The 25,624-nt window shown below is 44.1% G+C and overlaps 1 protein-coding gene across 2 annotated transcripts in view; it reads left to right on the plus strand.

Annotated features, from left to right (window-relative positions):
• The window catches only part of LOC147084778 (NACHT, LRR and PYD domains-containing protein 3-like), a 113,520-nt gene that overhangs the window by 75,721 nt on the left and 12,175 nt on the right, over positions 1-25,624 (plus strand). For both annotated transcript variants that reach the window (XM_085979498.1, XM_085979499.1), the window contains exons 6-8: positions 9,235-9,406; positions 9,512-9,577; positions 17,989-19,723. In XM_085979498.1, the coding sequence (XP_085835624.1) occupies positions 9,235-9,406; positions 9,512-9,577; positions 17,989-19,723 (1,973 nt within the window). The remainder of the gene's footprint in view (positions 1-9,234; positions 9,407-9,511; positions 9,578-17,988; positions 19,724-25,624) is intronic.

Consider the following 25,624-nt stretch of genomic DNA (forward strand, 5'->3'; position numbering starts at 1 on the left):
TGTTAATAACCCACCAATCTAATCCCAACCTCCTGCTCACTGCCCATTACTGTTAATATCCCACCTAGTCTAATCCCAACCTCCTGCTCACTGCCCATTACAGTTAATATCCCACCTAGTCTAATCCCAGCCTCCTGTTCTCTACCCATTACCGTTAATATCCCAACAAGTCCAATCCCAACCTCCTGCTCACTGCCCATTACTGTTAATATCCCACCTCGTCTCATCCCAACCTCCTGCTCACTGCCCATTACTGTTAATATCCCACCTAGTCTAATCCCAACATCCAGCTCACTGCCCATTACTGTTTATATCCCATCTAGTCTAATCCCAACCTCCTGCTCACTACACATTACTGTTAACATCCCACCTAGTCTAATCCCAACCTCCTGCTCACTGCCCATTACCGATAATATCCCACCTAGCCTAATCCCAACCTCCTGCTCTCTATCCATTACAGTTAATATCCCACCTAGTCTAAACCCAACCTCCTGCTCACTACACCTTACTGTTAATATCTCACATAGTCTAATCCCAACCTCCTGCTCACTGCCCATTACCGTAAGTATCCCACATAGTTTAATCCCAGCCTCCTGTTCACTACCCATTACCGTTAATATCCCACCAAGTCTAATCCCAACCTCCTGCTCACTGCCCATTACTGTTAATATCCCACCTAGTCTAATCCCAACCTCCGGCTCACTGCCCATTACTGTTTATATCCCATCTAGTCTAATCCCAACCTCCTGCTCACTACACATTACTGTTAACATCCCACCTAGTCTAATCCCAACCTCCTGCTCACTGCCCATTACCGATAATATCCCACCTAGCCTAATCCCAACCTCCTGCTCACTATCCATTACTGTTAATATCCCACCTAGTCTAATCCCAACCTCCTGCTCATGCCCATTACAGTTAATATCCCACCTAGTCTAAACCCAACCTCCTGCTCACGACACCTTACTGTTAATATCTCACCTAGTCTCATCCCAACCTCCTGCTCACTGCCCATTACCGTTAATATCCCACCTAGTTTAGTCCCAACCTCCTGCCCACTACCCATTACCGTTAATATCCCACCTAGTCTAATCCCAACCTCCTGCTCACTACTCCTTACTGTTAATATTCCACCTAGTCTAATCCCAACCTGCTGCTCACTGCCCATTACCGTTAATATCCCACCTAGTCTAATCCCAACCTTCTGCTCACTACCCATTACCGTTAATATCCCACCTAGTCTAATCCCAACCTCCTGCCCACTACCCATTACCGTTAGTATCACACCTAGTCTAATCCCAACCTCCTGCTCACTGCCCATTACCGTTACTTTCCACCTAGTCTAATCTCAACCTCCTTCTCACTGCCCATGACTGTTAATATCCCACCGAGTCTAATCCCAACCTACTGCTCACTACCCATTACTGTTAATATCCCACCTAGTCTAATCCCAACTTCCTGCTCACTGCCCATTACAGTTAATATCCACCTAGTCTAATCCCAACCTCCTGCTCACTACCCATTACTGTTAATATCCCACCTAGTCTAATCCTAACCTCCTGCTCACTGCCCATTACTCTTAATATCGCACCTAGTCTAATCCTAACCTCCAGCTCACTGCCCATTACTGTTAATATCCCACCTAATCTAATCCCAACCTTCTGCTCACTACCCATTACTGTTAATATCCCACCCAGTCTAACCCAACCTCCTGCTCAATGCCCATTACTATTAATATCCCACCTAGTCTAATCCCAACCTCCCGCTCACTACCCATTACTGTTAATATCCCACCTAGTTTAATCCCAACCTACTGCTCACTACCCATTACTGTTAATATCCCACCTAGTCTAATCCCAACCTCCTGCTCACTACCCATTACCGATAATATCCGACCTAGTCTTATCCCAATCTCCTGCTCACTGCCCATTACTGTTAATATCCCACCTTGTCTAATCCCAACCTCCTGCGCACTGCCCATTACCGTTAATATCCCACCTAGTCTAATTCCAAACTCCTGCTCACTGCCCATTACCGTTAATATCCCACCTAGTTTAATCCCAACCGCCTGCTCATTGCCCATTACTGTTAATATCCCATCTAGTCCAATCCCAACCTCCTGCTCTCTGCCCATTACCGTTAATATCTCACCTAGTCTAATCCCAACCACCTGCTAACTGCCCATTACTGTTAATATCCCACCTAGTCTAATCCCAACCTCCTGCTCACTGCCCATTACTCTTAACCTCCCACCTAGTCCAATCCCAACCTCCTGCTCACTGCCCATTACCGTTAATATCCCACCTAGTCTAATTCCAACCTCCTGCTCACTACCCATTACTGTTAATATCCCACCTAGTCTCATCCCAGCCTGCTGCTCACTGCCCATTACCGTTAATATCCCACCTAGTCTAATCCCAACATCCTGCTCACTGCCCATTACTGTTAATAACCCACCTAGTCTAATCACAACCTCCTGCTCACTACCCATTACTGTTAATATCCCACCTAGTCTAATCCCAACCTCCTGCTCACTGCCCATTAATGTTAATATCCCACCTAGTCTAATCCCAACATCCTGCACACTACCCATTACTGTTAATATCCCACCTAGTCTAATCCCAATCTCCTGCTCACTGCCCATTACTGTTAATATCCGACCTAATCTAATCCCAACCTCCTGTTCACTGCCCATTACAGTTAATATCCCACCTAGTCTAATCCCAGCCTTCTGTTCACTACCCATTACCGTTAATATCCCACCACGTCTAATCCCAACCTCCTGCTCACTGCCCATTACTGTTAATATCCCACCTAGTCTAAGCCCAACCTCCTGCTCACTACACATTACTGTTAATATCCCACCTAGTCTAATCCCAACCTCCTGCTCACTACCCATTACTGTTAATATTCCACCTAGTCTAATCCCAACCTCCTGCTCACTGCCCATGACAGTTAATGTCCCACCTAGTTTAATTCCAAACTCCTGCTCACTACCCATTACTGTTAATATCCCACCTGGACTCATCCCAACCTCCTGCTCACTACCCATTACTGTTAATATCCCACCTAGTCTAATCCTAAGCTCCTGCTCACTGCCCATTACTGTTAATATCCCACCTAGTCTAATCCCAACCTCCTGCTCACTGCCCATTACCGTTAATATCCCAACTAGTCTAATCCCAACCTCCTGCTCACTGCCCATTACCGTTAATATCCCACCTAGTCTCATCCCAACCACCTGCTCACTGCCCATTTCCGTTAATATCCCACCTAGTCTAATCCCAACCTCCTGCTCACTACCCATTACAGTTAATATCCTACCTAGTTTAATCCCAACCTCCTGCTCACTGCCCATTACCGATAATATCCCACCTAGGCTAATCCCAAACTCCTGCTCACAACCCATTACAGTTAAAATACCACCTAGTCTAATCCCAACCTCCTGCTCACTGCCCATTACTGTTAATATCCCTTGTAGTCTTTCCCCAACCTCCTGCTCACTACACTTTACTGTTAATATGTCACCTAGTCTAATCCCAACCTCCTGCTCACTGCCCATTACCGTTAATATCCCACCTTGTCTAATCCCAACCTCCTGCTCATTGCCCATTTCCGATAATATCCCACCTAGTCTAAAACAACCTCCTGCCCACTACCCATTACCGTTAATATCCCAACTAGTCTAATACCAACCAGCTGCTCACTGCCCATTACCGTTAATATCCACCTAGTCTAATCCCAACCTCCTGCTCACTGCCCATTACCGATAATATCCCATCTAGTTTAATCCCAACCTCCTGCCCACTACCCATTACCGTTAATATCCCACCTAGACTAATCCCAACCTCCTGCTCACTACCCATTACTGATAATATCTCACCTAGTCTAATCCCAACCTCCTCCTCACTACCCACTACTGTTAATATCCCACCTAGACTAATCCCAACCTCCTCCTCACTGCCCATTACCGTTAATATCCCACCTCGTCTAATCCCAACCTCCTGCTCTATAGCCGTTACTGTTAATATCCCACCTAGTCTTATCCCAACCTCCTGCTCTCTGCCCATTACTGTTAATATCCCAACCAGTCTAATCCCAACCTCCTGCTCACTACCCATTACAGTTAATATCCTACCTAGTTTAATACCAACCTCCTGCTCACTGCCCATTACCGATAATATCCCACCTAGGCTAATCCCAAACTCCTGCTCACTACCCATTACAGTTAAAATCCCACCTAGTCTAATCCCAACCTCCTGCTCACTGCCCATTACCGATAATATCCCACCTAGTCTAACCCCAACCACCTGCTCACTACCCATTACTATTAATATCCCACCTAATCTCATCCCAACCTCCTGCTCACTGCCCATTACTGTTAATATCCCACCTAGTCTAAACCCAACCTCCTGCTCACTACACCTTACTGTTAATATGTCACCTAGTCTAATCCCAACCTCCTGCTCACTGCCCATTACCGTTAATATCCCACTTAGTTTAATCCCAACGTCCTGCCCACTACCCATTACCATTAATATCCCACCTAGTCTTATCCCAACCTCCTGCTCACGGCCCATTACTGTTAATATCCCACCTAGTCTAATCCCAACCTCCTGCTCACTGCCCATTACCGTTAATATCCCACCTAGTCTAATCCCAACCTCCTGCTCACTGCCCATTACCGATAATATCCCACCTAGTCTAATCCCAACCTCCTGCCCACTACCCATTACCGTTAATATCCCACCTCGTCTAATACCAACCACATGCTCACTGCCAATTACCGTTAATATCCAACTAGTCTAATCCCTACCTCCTGCTCACTGCCCATTACCGTTAATATCACACCTAGTTTAATCCCAACCTCCTGCCCACTACCCATTGCCGTTAATATCCCACCTAGCCGAATCCCAACCTCCTGCTCACTACCCATTACTGATAATATCTCACCTAGTCTAATCCCAACCTCCTGCTCACTGCCCATTACCGACAATATCCCACCTAGTCTTATCCCAACCTCCTGCTCACTGCCCATTACTGTTAATATCCCACCTAGTCTAATCCCAACCTCCTGCTCACTACCCATTACCATTAATTTCCCACCTAGTCTAATCCCAACCTCCTGCTCTCTGCCCATTAATGTTAATATCCCACCTAGTCTTATCCCAACCTCCTGCCCTCCGCCCATTACTGTTAATATCCCACCTAGTCTAATCCCAATCTCCTGCTCAATGCCCATTACCGTTAATATCCCACCTAGTCTAATCCCAACCACCTGCTCACTGCCCATTACCGTTAATATCCACCTAGTCTAATCCCAACCTCCTGCTCACTGCCCATTACCGTTAATAACCCACCTAGTCCAATCCCAACCTCCTGCCCACTACCCATTACCGTTAATATCCCATCTCGTCTAATCCCAACGTTCTGCTCACTACCCATTACTGATAATATCTCACCTAGTCTAATCCCAACCTCCTCCTCACTACCCATTACTGTTAATATCCCACCTAGTCGAATCCCAACCTCCTGCTCACTGTCCATTACCTTTAATATCCCACCTAGTCTAATCCCAACCTTCTGCTCTCTAGCCGTTACCGTTAATATCCCTCCTACTCTTAACCCAACCTCTTGCTCACTGCCCATTCCTGTTAATATCCCACCTAGTCTAATCCCAACCTCCTGCTCACTACCCATTACCGTTAATATCCCACCTAGTCTCATCCCAACCTCCTGCTCTCTGCCCATAACTGTTAATATCCCACCTAGTCTTATCCCAACCTCCTGCTCACTGCCCATTACTGTTAATATCCCACCTCGTCTAATCCCAACCACCTGCTCTCTACCCATTACCGTTAATATCCCACCTAGTCTAATCCCAACCTCCTGCTCTCTAGCCATTACCATTAATATCCCACCTAGTGTGTTCCCAACCTCCTGCTCACTACCTATTACTATTAATATCCAACCTTAGCTATTCCCAACTTCCCAGTTTCCTAGTATGATAGCAAAATACTGCAGATGCTGGAAATCCAAAATAACAACAGAAAATGCTGGAAAAACTCAGCAGGCCAGGCAACATCCGTGGAGAGAAATTAGAGTCGTCGTTTCGGCCAAAGGGTTTTGACCCGAAATATCGACTCTAATTTCTCTCCACGGGTGTTGCCTGGCCTGCTGAGTTTTCCAGCACTTTCTGTTGTTGTTCACTCCACAAACACTAACAACTCAATTTTTCAAAAACAATAGAATTATCTATTGTTATAATTTATCAAGTGCTTCAGGTTGTGGGAGTAAATTATGCATTCTAACCACAATGTAGGTAAATAAATGGATCTAACCTTACCCGTAATACTTCGAATTGGCCGACGTTTGCCCCTCTGTACAGACAGTGGAAACACTCTGCGGTCGGAGGCCTACCTCGGGAGTACATTCCGACCCATTAAATAATTCTGAAAGTACCTGCTGGGGTCCAGGCTGTGATGAGTTCTGGTCTTGGGCCTCCAGGTTGAGGCAGTGTAAGGGCCAACAGATCACAGTGACACAGGTGGTTCAGAAACATGCCTGGGATCTCGTGCGCCCGGTTCTCCAATGACAAAGGAGGATTCCTTTTCTATCATCTATAAAGGGAATCCCCTAATGATAAGCAATGTAATCTCCAAATAATTATAAATGTACAGAATAATAATAATGATAAATGTACTGAACTGCAATTTTATGCAAAAGATCCTTCATTGCACCAACCTCAATAAAAATTTAATTTTTTGATAAATAATTTTAGCCATCTGAATCCGGGTCAATATTCGCAAAAACTCATTTGACATGTATGTGCATAATATTGGATTTTTACATGTTTTATTTAAGCCTTATATAAACCATTATGCTGATGCAAGCAGGCCCTGGGCCTGCTTTTAGCAGCCATAAGAGCTGGGTGGGCAATTGTTGGGCAAATAGCCCATCTCTGCTCCAGCAATGCTCATTTTACAGGCGGTTTGGATGATCTGTCAAGGCGTAAATTGACGGATTGCAAGTTTCGGCTCCAAAAGTTGCAAGGCCTTTCAAATGGATTACAGAGACCGTAATTTAAGGGCTATTTATTTCATCATGTGCGTTCAGAATCTTGAAGACTTCCCTCAACTCCTCACTTAATCTTCTTGACTCTTGTGGCATGAGCCCAGATGATCAAATCCCCACCAAAACACGCGACGTACCGAGGCTGCAGTGTGTACCATCTACAAGATGCATTGCAGCAACTCACCAAGGTTTCTTCGGCAGCACCTCCCAAACCCGCGACCGCTCCCACCTCGAAGGACAAGGGCAGCAGGCACATGGGAACACCATCACCTCCACGTTCCCCTCCAATTCACACACCATCCTGACTTGGAAATATATCACCGTTCCTTCATCGTCGCTGGGTCGAAATCCTGGAACTCCCTCCCTAACAGCACTGTGGGAGTACCTTCACCACACGGACAGCAGCAGTTCAAGAAGGCAGCTCACCACCACCTTCTCAATGCAACTAGGGATGGGCAATACATGCTCACTTTGCCAGCAACGCCCACATCCCATGAATGAATTAAAAAATAACACATAGCTCCTCATTTCTGATAACACCCCAGTGAATCCGCAAGACTGTTCCCCATTTGTTAAAATGTCCTTCCCATAAATGGAGCGTCCAAAATGGAGTTTGCACTACTGGGTAAATTACCTCCTCCTGTGCTCTGGGTCTGGATCCTCACTCCCCAGAGGAACATTAGGAAATTGAGCTCATTCAGTCTGCAAATGTCAATTAAATTTATGTGGATGAATTTCCGCTCCACTCTGGTTATAGAGAGGATGACTGACGGATGAAATATTAATAGTTGCATAGTTTAATGTTCTTCCACGTTTTAGATTCAGTATTTTTATTAGATCGTGCCGTTTTTTGAGTTTGAACTTTTATCCAATTAAACAGTGTGAAAACTGAAGCCATCGTATTCTACAAACTCCGCCTCCTCACCACTTCATTTCATCCTCCTACTAGACCACTGAGGCTGAAGCAAACTGTCCAATATCTCTTCATCCAACCTCAATCTGAACTCCCCACCCCATATACATTCCTTTTCAAAGACCACCTACTTCTGTCTCTAATATTGTCCGTCTTCAGCCCTACCTCATTCCATCTGCTGCTGAACCCTCACCCATGCTTTTTTCAACTCCAGCCTCGACTATTCCAATGCTCCCCTAGTCGGCCTCCCACCCTGCCCCTCCATAAACTTCAGCTACTCCAAACTATGCTGCCTTTGCCCTGTTGTTCTGATTCTGGCCTCTTGTGCACCCCTTCCTTTACAACACCACTGGTGGCCAAGCGTTCAGTTGTCTAAGGCTCCACACTCTGTAATTCACTCTCTGAACCCCTCTGCCTCGCCACCTCTCTCCTTAAAATTTACCGTTCCTCTAGTTTTTGGTCATCTTTAATAGTATATCCTGCTTTCTCTCGGGTCCATTGTCTGATTCCGTCTATGTGAAGGGCCTTGGGACATTCTTCGACGTTAAAGCCGCTATTTAAATAAAAGTTGTTGATGATAAAGGTCCTGATTATATGCTGCACGTGTGCCTGGGTTACTGCGGTTTCATACTGGCAGCGTGCGTGCAAAATAATGGTTGTCAAACATGTCTATCACCGACGGACATGTAATTGGATTTTTCATTTTTTTGGTCGATTTATGTGACCGATAAATCAACAGTGGTTGCTTTGATTTGTCGATGTAATTGCTCAGGTAGTTTTCTAGCAGCTTCCCTCACTTCAGAATCGTCCCTTCCCTGCCACTCGAGTTCCGATTCGCTGTTGGTTTAGTTCTTGGTAAATAACAAAGTGTGAAAGCAGGAAGTAAGTGTGAGAAACGAGTGCATCTTATTGTCAATCAGGAATCTGATGTCATGTTGGACACTGAAGCACAGAGAATACTAATCACATTAAACCTATTGCAGATTCTCAGTGATTCCTCACTCTCCGAGAACAATATTCCTGATTTCTATTTTCCTTTTATCTCATTTATTTCCCGTTAATGAGTGAATCAAGATGTTTACAGAATCCTCAGCCCATGTTCAGAATGGGTCAGTACTCGTCCCAGTGACTGCTTTCTGTGCTCAAAACAATTGGGAGATCCCATCACTGAGCAGATCCTTTCCTTCTCATTATCAGTGTTTGTCTTTCACTCATCTCCTCAATATATTCATTACTATTCTTTACAGGCAGTCACTGAGCTCGCGGAGAAGGGAAACCGGGCAGACAGTTCCAAACTTCTCCTAACTCTGGTGATGGAGAAAGGCTCTGGGGCCCGAAGGGTGATGTGGGAATCCTTGGTGAAAATGCGCCACAGGTTACCAAAGCTGAACAAAATACTGAAAGAAATACAGGAACTTGGTACGGTAACATCACCCACTGAATTCAATGACAGATTCAAACACTGCAGATTTTACTATAATATCACCCAGATCTGAATTGATGAAAGTTAATTGTTTTAAACAGGTTCTGATCCATTTGATTACATGAACATCGCAGAAGGTTTATCCGAAATACCCGGTAACCTGAAAGGTAAGTGACGAAATGGGGAGTTCAAACCTGTCTGCATGTACAATCTTTACCTGTGGTGTGACCACCTCGTTAAACGTGCTATCCACATAGATCTCAGCCTCGTGGATGCTCCACAGTGACTCCAGATCTGAAACGCGGAACAGCTAGTGGAGAATATTCCCCCCGTTTTGCATTTACTTCAGCTTTACTAGGGCTCCTTGATGCCACACTCGGTCAAATGCTGCCTTGATGTCAAGGCAGTCACTCTCACCTCACCTCTGGAATTCAGTTATTTGTCCATGGTTGGACCAAGGCTGCAATGAGGTTGGAAGCCGAGTGGTCTTGGCGGAACCCAAACCGGCCATCAGTGAGCAGGTTATTGGTGAGTAAGTGCTGTTGATAGCACTGTCGAAGACAGCTTCCATCACGTTGCTGATGATTGAGAGTAGACTGATAGGGTGGCTCGTTCTGGAGCACAGGTCTTCCGCACGACAGCCGGGCTGTTGTCAGGGCCCATAGCCTTTGCTGTATCCAGTGCACTTTCATGATATCTGGAGTGAATTGTATAGGCTGAAGACTGGCTTCTGTGATGGTGGGGCCCTCGGGGAGGCTGGCTGCAAAGTTATTTTCGCAGAAGATTCTCACGTTCACCGTGTCGAGAATGTTGGGTTTTCTGAACTTTAACTCAAATCAAAATTTAAAAAAAAATCGTTTATGAGATCAGGGTGCCGCTGGCAAGGCCTGCATTTATTGCCCATCCCTAGTTGCCCTTGAGAAGGTGGTGGTGAGCCGCCTTCTTGAATCGCTGCAGTCCGTGTGGTGAAGGTACTCCCATGGTGCTGTTTGGGAGGGAGTTCCAGGAATTTGATCTAGCGATGATGAAAGATCGGTGATACACTTCTAAGTCAGGATGGTGTGTGACTTGGAGGGGAACTTGGAGGTCGTGGTCCCATTTGTCTGCTGCCCTTGTCCTTCTAGGTGGAAGAGGTTGCGGTTTTGGGAGGTGCTGCCGAAGAAGCCTTGGCGAGATGCTGCAGTGTTTCTTGTAGATGGTACACACTGCAGCCACGGTGCGCCGGTGGTGGAGGGAGTGAATGTTTAAGGTGGTGGATGGGGTGACAATCAAGCAGGCTGCTTTGTCCTGGATGGTGTCGAGCTTCTTGAGTGTTGTTGGAGCTGCACTCATCCAGGCAAGTGGAGAGTTCAATCACACTCCTTACTTGTGCCTTGTAGATGGTGGCAAGGCTTTGGGGAGTCTGAAGGTGAGACACTCGCCATAGTATTTATGAGGCTGGTCCAGTTATTTTCAAAATAAATATTTCAATGTTTGCCCAAACCTGATATAAAGATTGGCAAACATTAAAATATTTCTTTTGAAAATCTTCTTAAAACAAATATTTCTATTAAAATGGACAAATTTCAAACTGTGCAAAAGTAAAATTAGTTTCCAGACCCTTAACAGTTGTTTACTAGTAATAACGCTTTAATTCCCCAGTTTCAGCAATTCCTTTCTATCTCACGTTTTGTGAGGAATTGGACAGTGTGCATACTGTCGAAGAGCTGAATTTCTCTTCAGTTTCCCTGATCTGGTATTGACACTGATTCCCGGCTCTGTGGGGTGGGGGGGGGGGCACAGCGCAGTTAGTTCCGTAGCTGTCATTGACAAGACCACAACTTCAGGATTTTCGCATGCACCTGCTCATGTGCCAAAATCCCGAAGTTGCAGTCAGCTTCAAAGGAGGAATCATGGCAAATGCTGTCAGTTCGCCATCATTCCGACCGCAAATTCTGGGTTCACAATTTCTGAAACACAATATAACAGGATATGATTTCAAAAAGCCTTCGATAAGGTACCCCATAATAGACTGATGAGCAAGGTCAGAGAATGTGGAGTCAGGGGACAAGTAGCAGAATGGATTGCTGGCTGGCTTCAGGACAGAAAGCAGAGAGTAGGAGTAAAGGATAGCTATTCACAGTGGCAGAAGGTGGGTAGTGGTGTTCCACAAGGATCACTGCTGGGACCACTGCTGTTCACAATTCACATTAATGATTTAGACATAGGAATTAAAAACACAATTTTTAAATTTGCAGATGACACCAAATTCTGGGGGGAGGATAGTCAGTACTGAGAAGGACTGCAACAAGTAACAGGAGGCCATTAATAAACTTGCAGAATGGGCATATAATTGGCAGATAAAGTGCAACACAGAAAGATGTGAGGTACTACATTTTGGTAGGAAGAATAGGGAGGTCGCCCATCACTTGGAGGGTGCGAGTCTAGGTGGGGTAGAGCAACAAAGGGATCCCTGAGTAGAAATACACAAATCACTAAATGTTGCGACACAGGTTAGCTAGGCCAAGCACTAGGGTTTATTTCTAGAGGGATAGAATTGAAAAGTAGGGAAGTTATGCTAAACCTGTGTCGAACCTTGGTTAGATCACACTAAGAATACAGTGTACAGTTCTGGTCACCATATTATAAAAAGGCACTGGAGAGGGTGCAGAGAAGATTTACAAGGATGATAACAGTAATGCGAGGGTATACATCTCAGGAAAGGATGAAGAGGCTGGGTCTATTTTCTCTTGATTAAAAGAAGGCTAAGGGGTGACCTAATATATGTCTTTAAAATTATGATACATTTTGATAGAGTGGATACAGAGAGAATGTTTTCACTTGTGGGGAAGAGCATAACTAGAGCCCATCAAGAAAGACAGTCACCAAGAAATCCAACAGGGAATTCAGAAAAACTTCTTTACCCAGAGAGTGGTGAGAATGTGGAACTCGCTACCACAGGGAGTGGTTGAAGCGAATAGTATAGGTACATTTAAGGGGAGGCTGGACAAGCATATGAGGGAGAAGGGAATAGAGGGTTCTGCTGATAGATTTAGATGAGGAAAGGCGGGAGGAGGCTCATGTGAAGCATAAACACCGGCATGGACTGGTTGGGTTTAATGGCCTGTATCCTATGTAATGATTAGGGACAGCAAATGGCCATTTGTCCCAAATGAGCATTTCTCTATTATAGAGATGAACCCAACTAGCCCTCCTCTCAGTGTATCCACAGAATCGCATTTACTTGTCTCCGTACTCCACTAACACTGCCCCTTTAGTGTTCTTCCCTGATAACTGTTCCCCCGCCCTATAACCCTTGGGGTAAAAAGTTACCTTGGTTTCCCTTCCTACTTCTGACTTTCAATTTTCTCGGTTACTAATTAATTTGTAAATGTGAGCCTGTTTCTTGCACTAATGTTGGGAATTCCATTAAAACGTTTCAACACAGAAGTCTCTTGCCCAAACAAAGCACAACTAGCCCCCTCAACCTAAACTCCTAATACCTTGAATAATCTTTCTCATTCGCCTCTGTACCTTCACAATGACAGTAACCTTCACCAGTGATCAGGTGACTGTGGAAGTGGAGTTAATACACCAGATAAACAGAGTCCTGAAGCAACAGCAAATTATCTCCTGTTCTTTCACAGCCTGTCTCTCGCTCAGTGCCCACAATACCACAGATAACATGTTCGAGTCCTGATATAAGGACAGTGGATTTCTGTTAAGGATCTGTGAGGATTAAAGAGAGAATTCCAGAGTTTAGGACCAAGAAAGCTGAAAAAAGGCTGGCAATGATGGAATGATGAAAATTTGGAATGCGTAAGAGGCTAGAATTGGAGGAGTGCAGCGATCTCGGGATGTAGGGCTGGAGGAAGCTACAGGGATTGGGAGAGTGAGGTCATGGAGGGATCGGAATGCAAAAATGATTAATTTTAAAATGAGGCATTGCTGGACGCAGTGCTGATGTATGTCAGCGACGAATGGGGTGAGGGGTGAACGGGACTTGGGGCAAGTTAGGTTAGGGGCAGCAGAGTTTTGAATGACCTCAAGTTTCTGGAGGGTGCAAGGTGGGAGGCTGACCAAGAGTGCTTTGGAATAGGGAGGCTGATCAGGAGAGGGTTGGGGTTGTTCATCTGGAGGTAACGTAGACATTGGTATGGGTTTCAGCAGCAGATGAGCTGAGGCAAGAGCGGAGACAGCCAATATTATGGAGGTGGAAGTAGGCGGTCTTGGTGATGGACAGGATATGGGGTTGGGATCTCAGTTAAGGATCAAATAATCTGCCGATTGGAACTTACTTCCCTTCCCAGTCTGTCCATCACCCAATGTACAAAATATCATAAATAACGTGCCCAAGTTCTGATAAAATAATCGTGGGCTTCTGACCATTCACAGTCTGTCCCTCTTCCACAGATATCCAATGTCCCATTTCCCATTTCTGAAGATTGTAAGCACCACTGACTGTGCGAATGATTGATCCACTAGAAGTCTACTGTCTTATAACCAGGATTGTGTGTGGATTTGTAATGAACATAATAAATCAGAGCAGGAGGAGGCCATTTGATCCTTCGAGCCTGCTCCGCCATTCAATAAGATCATCGTTGTTCTTCTACCTCATCTCCACTTTCCTGCACTAGCCCCATATCCCTTGATTCCCTTAATATTCAAAAATCTATCAATCTCTGTCTTGAATATACTCAACGACTGAGCCTCCACAGCCCTCTGGGGTAGAGAATTCCAAAGATTCACCACCCTCTGAGTGAAGAAATGTCCCATCATCTCAGTCCTAAATGGTCACCCCTTATTCTGAGACTGTGACCCCTGGTTCTAGACTCCCCAGCCAGGGGAACCATCCTCCCTGCATCTACCCTCTCAAGCTCTGTAAGAATTTTGTATGTTTCAATGAGATCAGCTCCCACTCTTCTGAACTGTAGAGAATATAGGCCTAGTCTACTCAATCTCTCCTCATAGGAAAATCCCCCCATCCCAGGAACCAGGCTGGAGAACCTTTGTTACTCTGTCTCTATGCCAAGTATATCTTTCCATGGGTAAGGAGACCAAAACTGTACAAAATACTCCAGCTGTGGTCTCACCAGGGTCCTATACAACTGCAGTAAGATGTCTTTACTCTTGTACTCAAATCCTCTTGTAATAAAGGCTAACATACCATTTGCTTTCCTAATTGCTTGCTTTACCTGCATGTTAAATTTGTGATTTGTGTAAAAGGGCACCCAGGTCCCTCTGAACACCAACATTTCCCAATCTCTCACCATTTAAAAATTTCTGCTTTTCTATTTTTCCTACCAAATTGGACAAATTCACTTTTCTCCACGTAATATTCCATGTTCTTGCCCACGCACTTAGCCTGTCTTTATCCCCTTGAAGCCTTCTTGCAACCTCCTCAGCTTACATTCCCACCCAGCATTGAATCATCAGCAAACTTAGATATATAACATTTGGTTTGCTGATCCAAATCATTGATGTAGACTGTGAATAGCTGAGGCCCAAGCTCTAATCCTTGCGGTACCCTACTAGTTACAGCCTGCCAACGAGAAAATGACCCGTTTATTCCTACTCTCTTCTGTCCGTTAACCAATCCTCAATCCATGCTGGTATATTATCCCCCAATCCCATGAGCCCTAATTTTGTTTAACAACCTCTTGTGTGGTACCTTACTGAATGCCTTCTGAAAATCCAAATACAGGAAACTTTGGTTTATCCGGAGGTTACCTGTCCGGAATGCTCGATCCACCAGCAAATGTCAGGAGCCGTTTCATTAGGTTTTTATTCTTCACGTTCCTTTTTTTTCACCAGTCAGGCTCTGCAAGGTCTCACAAAAGCTGTTGCTAATTTACAGAGATGCTTGCAAGGTACGGGCCGACTGTTTAGAAGCTGTTGCTAAGCAACAGGGTTTGTTGATTCACACGGAGCTGAAAACCTCCATATGTTTCAACATTAGCACTGGTTTGTCCAGCAGTTTTGATGGGACGGTAACAGCTCGGTCCCGTCAGTGCCGGATATCACAAAGTTTCCTGTACACCATATCTACTGGTTCCCCCTTATCTATTCTGCTAGTTACACCCTCAAAAATCTCTAACAGATTCGTCAAACACGATTTCCCTTTCATAAATCCATTTTGAATCTGCCCAATCCTATTATTATTTTCTAAGTGCCCTGTTATCACTTCCTTATTAATAAATTCTATCATCTTCCCTATGGCTGATATCAGGCTAACCGGTCTGTAGTTCCCCATTTTCTCTCTCCCTCCTTTCTTAAATAATGCGATCACATTTGCTACCTTCCAATCTGCGGGGACCGTTCTAGAATCAAGGGAATTTTGGAAAATGGCATCCAGTGCATCCACTATCTCTATAGCCAACTCTTTCAAAACCCTATGCTGCAGGCTATCAGGTCCAAGGGATTTGTCGGCTTTCAGTCCCATTAATTTCTCCAGTACTTCTTTTTACTAATACTAATTTCTTTCAGTTCCTCATTCTCGCTGAACCCTTGGTTCTCCACTATTTCCAGGAATTATTTTGCATTTTTCTTCCGCGAAGAGAGACACAACCTATTTATTTAATTTATCTGCCATTTCCTTATTCCCCATTAAAATTTCTCCTGTCTCAGCCTGTAAAGACCCCACATTTACTTTCGCAAATCTTTCCCTTTTTACATAACTACAACAGATTTTGCAGTCTGTTTTTATGTGTCCTCTCATTCTATTTTCCCTTTCATTATCAGTTTCTGGTCCTCTTTTGCTGAATTCTAAAATACACTCCTTAGGCTTACTCCTCTTTTTGGCAACAATGTAAGCATCTTCCTTTGATCTAATACTATCTTTAACGTCTCTTGTTAGCCACGGTAGGAACACTTTTCCTGTGGGGTTTTTGTGCCTTAAAGGAATGTAAATTATGTATTAAATCTTTAAATGCTAGCCATTGTTTGTCTACCATCATAGCTTTTAATGTAGTTTCCCAATCTATCTTAGCCAACTCGTCCCTCATAACTACATAGTTTGCTTTGTTTAGATTTAAGACCCTAGTTTCAGATTTAACTAAATCACTTTTAAACGCAATGTAAAATTCTATCATATTATGGTCACTCTTCCCTAAAGGCCCCTTTACTACAAGGTTATTAATTAATGCTTTCTTATTGCACAATACTAGATCTAAAATAGCCTGTTCCCTAATTAGTTCCTCAACATACTGATCTACAAACCTAACTTGCATACATTCCGTGAATTCGTCCTCCACAGTATTACTGCACATTTGGATTGCTCAGTCTTTCTGTAGGTTAAAGTCCCCCATGATTATTGTATTACCCTTGTTACATTCGCCTCTAATTTCCTGATTTGTACTCTGCCCTACGTTACAACTACTGTTTGGGGTGCCGAAACACAACTCCCACCAATGTTTTCAGCCCCTTGCTGTTTCTTAGCTTCACCCAAACTGACTCCACTTCTTAATTCTCAGACGTAAGATGCTTTCTCTCTACGGTCTTTATTCCATCCTTTATTATCAGGGCTAACCCTCCTCCTTTTCCATTTTGCTTAACTCTTCTAGAAGTTAAGTATCCTGAAATATTTAGTTCCCAACCTTGGCCACTTTGCAACTACGTCTCCATTATGGCTATTCGATCATACCTGTTAATTTCTGTCTGCAGTATTAATTCATCCAGATTGTTGTAAATGCTTCACACATTCAGATATAGTGCCATTAGCTTTAGCTTATTTCTGTTTTTCCCTGATGTCACCTTAGTCACTGATGCCTTATTACCTTTGTTAATCTCTCAGTCCCATCCTGGCGCTCTCTGCTTATTTTTACTCAAAACTCTACTCTGTTCTAGAGCCTTGACATTTCTCTCACTGCTTTTAAATTTACTCTTTCCTGAAGCCTCCCACCCCCCTCCCCTTCATTAGTTTAATGCCCTGTCTGCTGCCCCAGTTATTCGGTTCACCAGGGCACTGGTCCCAGTCCCGTGGAGCCCATGCCAAAGGAACAGCTCCCTCTTTCCCCAGTACTGGTGCCAGTGCCCCATAAATTGACAGCCCTTCCTCCCACACCACTCGTTGAGCCATACAGTTAAACCTCTATTCTGTTTCTCCCTATGTCAATTTGTGCGGCGTTCAGGTACCAATCCATAGATTATTACCTTTGAGGTTCCTTTTTTTAATTTGGAACCTAGCTCCTCAAACTTCCTCAGCAGAACCTCTTTCCTAGTTATACCTCTGTCTTTGGTTCCTACGTGGGCCAGGACAACTGGATCCTCCCCCTCCCACTGCAAGTTCTTCTCCAGCCTCGAGGAGATCAATAGTAAAGGGCAGGCTGGAAAGTATTAACCATCAGAGGGAAAAGTCATATCATTGAAACCTGCATGTTCAGTGAATATTAGAATCAAGTGAGGATTGAAACTCTTCTCGGCCATTGTTCACTTTCAAACGAGGTTTCCATTAACTGAGATTTAATTTCTACACGCACCTCTATTGAAGCTGTGAATTAAACCTTGCAAAATTTTACTGAATAATGAAATGTTATTGAGATGTTGTCTTTATGTCAATTCAACTAACATAGAGACCACTTTCTCTCTGTTCTAATTGAAGATGTTCAACAGAAACACAAGGAAACACTCCGGGTACAAACTGAAACCTTGAGAGTGAACACTATCCTATTTAAGGAGAAGGTTAAGATTTTCCAGCTGATTGATCGATACGCTGAAGTAACGATCATTTCTACTGTTCGAGATCGGACACTTGTGGAACATGAATTGCTGGCAAGAGGCCGAGACCATGAAGAGTGGAGAGAGAAACATCTCCGGGGAGAGCTGGAAAAAATCCGAACTGATCAATTGTTCCAGAGCTGTTTTTCCCGGAGAAAATCCAAATCTGGGAGTTCAGGAGCAGTGAGCGGAGTCCCGGGGATTGGAAAAACAACAATGGTACAAAAGATTGTTCATGACTGGGCCACTGGGAAAATATACCCAAACTTTCAATTTGTTTTCAGTTTTAAATTCCGGCATTTGAACGCTATTAACTGTAGAATAAACCTGAGGAATCTGATACTGGATCTGTATCCTTACTTTGGGAATATTCTTAGGGAGCTCTGGAAGAACCCAGAGGGATTGCTGTTTATATTCGATGGTTTGGATGAATTTAAGGACAGCATCGATTTTGCTGACAATCGGAGAAATACTGAACCTCAGCACATGTGCACAGATCCTGAAGACTGGTGTGAAGTGTCTGACATTGTGTACAGTTTAATACAGCACAAGCTGCTCCCAGGATGTTCAGTGCTAGTGACCAGCCGCCCCACTGCATTACATTTATTGGAAAAGGCTGAGATCAGTGTCTGGGCTGAAATCCTGGGATTTGTTGAAGAGCGGAAGGAATTTTTCAACAAGTTTTTTGAAGCTCAGACGGTGGCAGCAGCTGTTTTCAAACACGTGGAAGAGAACGAGATCCTGTACACCATGAGCTACAACCCTTCCTACTGCTTGATACTCGGCCTCTCGCTGGGTCCCTTCTTTACACAAAGAGACAGGAATCAGCAGCGAGTTCCCAAGACCATCACCCAACTATATTCCTGCTTTATATACAACATTCTGAAAAGCCATGGCCGAGAGATTGAAAGCCCACGTGATGTGTTACTGAAGCTTGGTGAGATGGCCTTCACAGGAGTCTCCGAGAAGAAGATTGTGTTTGGAAATGGAGATTTGATTAAGTACAATCTGCAACCTTCCCAGTTCCTGTCTGGGTTCATGATGGAACTTTTGGAGAGAGATGAATCTGTCCAGAGCGTGGTGTACACGTTCCCGCACCTCACCATCCAAGAGTTTGTAGCCGCACTCGCACAATTCCTGACTCCAGATCCCGGGGACATCCTGAAACTCCTCAGAGAAGCCCACAGCAAGGAAGATGGGCGATTTGAGATATTTCTCCGTTTTGTTGCTGGTCTCTCCTCCCCACAGGCAGCTCGGCCCCTGGAGTTGTTTCTGGGTCGATTTCTTCATCAAACAACCTACCGAGTGATTGACTGGGTGAAGGAGAAGATTGAAGGACAGATTGGAGACACAGAGAATGGAACTGGTAAAAGGAACCTCCTGAAAACATTCCACTACCTGTTTGAGTCTCAGAATAATGCACTAGCTCGGGCCACAGTGGGATCTGTGGAATCACTTACATTTCGTGGATTGACATTGACCCCGATTGACTGTGCGGTCCTGTCTCACATCATTGGATTCTGTGATACAATAAAAGAACTCGATCTAGGAGACTGCTACATTCAGTGTGAAGGACTCCAGCGGTTGGGACCCGTACTGCACAAATGCAATGTGTTGAGGTAACTGTTTATTTGTCTCTAACTGTTGGGCGATTTGAAGAACAGTCAGGGATTGTGTTGTGGCTCCGTAATGTAGGGAAACAAACAGTTCAGTTAAACCAGAGAGAATCAGATTCAACAAAAATATGACCAATAATAAGGGGCTCAGTTAGTAATTCCCTAAGGAGTGGAGAAACTAAAATGGACCCTTGTGAACAAGTAGGGATTTTACAGTCTTTATCAGATCAGCAAACACAGGTCACTTCCAGTCTGATAATTTAATTAAATTAATCATATTTAATAAGCATGGCAGCAGAATGTAAACATAAAACATAATCCGGCAGTAAAGATAAAATTGATTTAAAATGTTTTCCACATCCACCATTTCAACTAGAAACAGGAAAGAAACCCGAGTTTAAATCACTAACAGTTCGATATTTACTCCAATACCGTGCAGGGTGTTTCCTGTCGAGGGGGTAGTTTCCTGGATTGGGAATATTGGGGAATCGGGAATTCTTTCAGCTGTAATTGTTTACAATTATTCACAGTCCTGAACATTGAGTAAAGATTGATATTCAGGATCTTAAACCTGCTGGTGAAAAGGTTCTAATCTAAACGGAGTGCAGACACACACCAGCCAGCGGTGGGGCCTCGCACACAGCGAGCGGCTCCTGAGTAAACCGGGGGCAGTGAATCCAGGAATTCCCCATGATCCACCCCGTGTGTGTGAGGCCCCGCTCAGGGAGGGAACTTCCAGAAATTCCGCAAAAACATTCGGGCCAGTTGCACCTGAAATATATGTAGGGCCAGTTTAATAGGTATAAAGTGAGCAGTAGTAGCTAACTCCCTGGCACCATGGGTGTGGTTCTGCTGCACAGGACGGGAGGAAAAAGAACGGGAGAGCTATAGTGATAGGGGATTCTATTGTAAGGGGAACAGATAGGAATTTCTGCGGCCGCAAACGAGACTCCAGGATGGTATGTTGGCTCTCTGGTGCAAGGGTCAAGTATGTCTCAGAGAGGCTGCAGGGCATTCTGGAGGGGTAGGAAGAACAGCCAATTGTCATGGTGAATATATGGACCAACAATATAGGTAAAAAAACGGGATGAGGCCCTAAAAGCTTAATATAGAGAGTTAGGAGGTAAATTAAAAAGTAGACCCTCAAAAGTAGTAATCTCAGGATTGCTACCAGTGCCACGTGCTAGTCAGAGTAGAAATAGAAGGATATTTCAGATGAATACGTGGCTAGAGGAATATGCAAGGGGGAGCCATTCAAATTCCTGGGACATTGGAACCGGTTCTGGGGGAGGTGGAACCAGTACAAACTGGATGGTTTGCACCTGGGCAGGAATGGGATCGATGTTCTAGGGGGAGTGTTTGCTAGTGCTGTTGGTGAGTGTTTTAACTAAAATGGCAGCGGGTTGGGAACCTGTGCAGGGAGACAGATGAAATGGAAGCAAGCATAGAAGCAAAAGACAGGAAGGAGAAAAGCAAAAGTGGAAGGCAGCGAAATCAAGAGTGTAAATCAAACAGGGCCACAGTAAATAATAATTCAAAAAGGACTAAGAGTGTTAAAAAACAAGCCTTAAGGCTTTGTGTCTGAATGCGAGGAGCATTCATAATAAGGTGGAGGAATTAGCTGCACAAATAGATGTAAACGGACATGATATAATCGGGATTACGGAGACGTGGCTGCAGGGTGACCAAGGCTGGAAATTCAACATCCAGGGTATTCAATATTCAGGAAGGACAGGCCAAAAGGAAAAGGAGGTGAGGTAGCATTTCTGGTTAAAGAGGAGATTAAAACAATAGAAAGGAAGGATATTGGCTCTGATGATGTGGAATCTGTATGGGTAGAGATGAGAAATACCAAGGGGCAGAAAAAGTTAGTGGGAGTTGTATACAGAACCCCAAACAGTAATGCTGAGGTTGGGGATGGCATTAAACGGGAAATTAGAGACGTGTGCAATAAGGGCACAGACGTTATCATGGGTGACTTTAATCTACTTATAGGTTGCACTAACCAATTAGTAACAATACTGTGGAGGAGGAATTCCTAGAGTGTATACGGGTTGGTTTCCTGGACCAATATGTCAAGGAACCGGCTGGAGATCAGGCCATCTTAGACTGGGTATTAATAATGAGAAAGAATTAATTAGCAACCCTATTGTGCGAGGCCCCTTGCGGAGGAGCGATCATTAGATGATAGAATTCTTCATTAAGATGGAGAGTGAAGTAGTTGACTCAGAGAATAGGGTGCTTATATTTTATATAAAGGAAACTATGATGGTATGAGGCACGAGTTGGCTAGGATGGATTGGGGAACGTTACTTAAGTGGTTGATGGTGGAGAGGCAATGGCAAACATTTAAAGATCACATGGATGAACTACAGAATTTGTTCATCACTGTCTGGCATAAAAATAAAACAAAAAAGTTGACGCAACCGTGGCTAACAAGGGAAATTAGCCAGAAAAATCAGCAAACTTGAGGATCGGGAGCAGTTTAGGATTCAGCAAAGGAGTTATTTTACAACTTCCAAAAAATCAGCAAACTTGAGGATCGGGAGCAGTTTAGGATTCAGCAAAGGAGTTATTTTACAACTTCCAAAAAATATATATTCCACTGAGAAGAAAAGGGTGTAAAAGAAAAGACAGCCATCCGTGGCTAAGTAAAGAAATTAAGGATAGTATTCGACTAAAAGCAAGGGCTTATAAGGTAGCCAAATCTAGTGGGAGGATAGAGGATTGGGAAAACTTTAAAAGACATCAAAAAATAACAAAAAGATTGATTAAGAAAGGGAAGATGGATTATGAAAGTAAATTAGCATAAAATATAAAAAACAGATAGTAAGAGTTTTTATAGTTATATAAAAAGAAAAAGGGTGGCTAAAGTAAATGTTGGTCCCTTAGAGGATGAGACCGGGAAATTAATGGTGGGAAATATGGACATGGCAAAGACACTGAATGAATATTTTGCATCAGTCTTTACAGTAGAAGACAGTAAGAATATCCCAACACCGGACAAACAGGAGGCTAAAGGGGGGGAGGAGCTAAACACGATCAAAATCACTAAGGAAGTGGTACTCGGTAAAATAATGGGACTCAAGGCAGATAAATCACCTGGACCTGATGGCTTACATCCTAGGGTCTTGAGGGAAGTGGCGGCAGGGATTGTGGATGCATTGATAATAATTTTCCAAAACTCCCTGGACTCAGCAAAGGTCCCGGCAGACTGGAAAATTGCTAATGTAACACTCTTATTTAAAAAGGGCAGTAGACAGAAGGCTGGAAACTATAGACCGGTTAGCCTAACATCTGCGGTAGGTAAAATTTTGGAGTCCATTGTAAGGAGACAGTAACAGGACATTTGGATAATCATCATTTAATAGGACAAAGTCAGCATGGTTTTATGAAGGGGAAGTCATGTTTGACAAATTTGCTTGAGTTCTTTGAGGAAGTAACATAGAGGGTGGATAAAGGGGAACAAGTGGACGCAGTGTATTTAGACTTCCAAAAGGCATTTGACAAGGTGCCACACAAAAGATTCTTGCTAAGCTAAAAAATCACGGGATTGGGGTAATATTCTGGCATGGATAGAGGATTGGCTATCTAACAGAAGGCAGGGAGTTGGGTTAAATGGATAATTCTCAGAATGGCAATCAGTAACTAGTGGTGCTCCGCAGGGGGCGGTGCTGGGCCCCAACTCTTTACAATCCTTTTTACCGATATGGAGGAGGGGACCGAGTGTAACATATCAAAGTTTGCAGATGATACTAAGATGGGAGGGAATGTAGTGAGTGAGGAGGACATAAAAAACCTGCAAGGGGACATAGACAGGCTAAGTAAGTGGGCAGAGATTTGGCAGATGGAATACAATACTGGAAAGTGTGAGGTTATGCACTTTGGCAGGAAAAATCGTAGAGCAAGCTATTATCTTAATGGCAAGAAATTGGAAAGTACTGAAGAACAAAGGGATCTGGGGGTCCTGGTGCACGAAACTCAAAAGATTAGTATGCAGGTGCAGCAAGTGATTAAGAAGGCCAATGGAATGTTGGCTTTCATTGCTAAGGGGATAGAATATAAAAATATGGAGGTATTGCTTCAGATGTACAAGGTATTGGCGAGACCGCACCTGGAATATTGCATACAGTTATGGTGTCCATACTTAAGAAAAGACATACTTGCTCTCGAGTCAGTACAAAGAAGGTTCACTCGGTTAATCCCGGGGATGAGGAGATAGACATATGAGGAGAGGATGAGTAGATTGGGACTCTACTCATTGGAGTTCATAAGAATGAGAGGCGATCTTACTGAAACATATGTGAAGGGGTTGGATCAGGTGGATGCGGGGAGGATGTTCCCGATGATGTGTGAAACTAGAACTAGGGGGCATAGTCTTAGAATAAGGGGCTGCTCTTTCAAAACTGAGATGAGGAGGAACTACTTCACTCAGAGGGTGGAAGGTCAATGGAATATGCTGCCTCAAAAAGCTGTAGAAGCTACATCATTACATAAATTTAAAATAGAAATAGACAGTTTCCTAGAAGTAAAGGGAATTAAGGGTTACGGGGAGCGGGCAGGGATTTGGACATGAGTCTAGTTTCGGATCGGACATGGCCCTGTGGGTAGCGGAGCGGGCCCAGGGGCCGTGTAGCCTTATCCTGCTCCTATTTCGTGTGTCTAATTCTGTTAGATTCAGGAGATGGTTCTGTGATAGTGGATTGGCGGTTAGGATCAGATCAGCCATGATCTTATTAAATGGCTCGAGGGGCCGATTGGCCTACTCCTGCTCCTATTTCTTATGTTCTTTTGTTCTTATGACAAAATGATAAATTAAGAGGGGGAAAATAGAGTATGAGAGTAACTTTTCGGGGAACATAAAAACTGATTGTAAAAGCTTCTACAGATATGTGAAGAGAAAAAGATTATTGAATCAAGCGTAGGTCCCTTGCAGTCAGAATTGGGGGGACTTATATTGGGTAAAAAAGAATGGTTGACCAATTAAATGCATAATTTGGTTCTGTCTTCACAAAGGAGGACACAGATAACCCCCCAGAGATGTCGAGGAACATAGGGTCTAATGAGAGGGAGGAACTGAATGAAAACAGTGACAGGATCTGAAAAAGTCAACATGTATTTACAAAGGGTAAATCGTGCTTGATTAATCTACTGGAATATTTTGAGGATGTAACTGGTAAAATAGATAAGTGAGAACCAGTGGATGTGGTGTATTTGGACTTTCAGAAGGCTTTCGATAAGTTCGTGTATAACAGATTAGCGTGTAAAGTTAAGGCACATGGGATTGGGGCAAGGTACTGACTTGGATAGAGCACTGGTTGGCAGACAGAAAGCAAAGAGTTGGAATAAACTGGTCTTTTTCCGAGTGGCAGGCAGTGACTAGTGGGGTACCGCAACCCCTTCGAGCCTGCTCCGCCATTCAATTGGATCATGGCTGATCATCCAAATTCAGTACCCTGTCCCTACCTTACATAAGAACATAAGAAATAGGAGCAGGGGTAGGCCAACCGGCCCCTCGAGCCTGCTCCACCATTCAATAAGATCATGGCTGATCTGATCCTAACCTCAAATCTTCTATCACCGTGCATCCACCCGAACCCATGTGATCTCCCGGGAGAGGCGAGAAACCAGATAAAGACCCAATGGCCAATTTGGGAAAAAAAATCTGGGAAATTCCTCTCTGACCCATCTAGGCGATCGAAATTCTTCCAGGAGATCACTCTATCCCTATATTTTCTACAGTACTTACCTTCTGTAAAGGCGATCTCCACCCCAGCCAGGAACAGGAATAAAACCATCTCCTGAAATCTAACACAGAATTAGAACACAGTAGGAGCAGAACCAGGCTGCACGGCCCCTGGGCCCACTCCACTACCCACAAGGCCATGACCATTCCGAACCTAG

The sequence above is a fragment of the Somniosus microcephalus genome, unplaced genomic scaffold (genome assembly GCF_052327205.1).
Source record: "Somniosus microcephalus isolate GS21.2 unplaced genomic scaffold, FLI_Smic_1.0 unresolved_chr9, whole genome shotgun sequence".
Taxonomy (NCBI): Eukaryota; Metazoa; Chordata; class Chondrichthyes; order Squaliformes; family Somniosidae; genus Somniosus; species Somniosus microcephalus.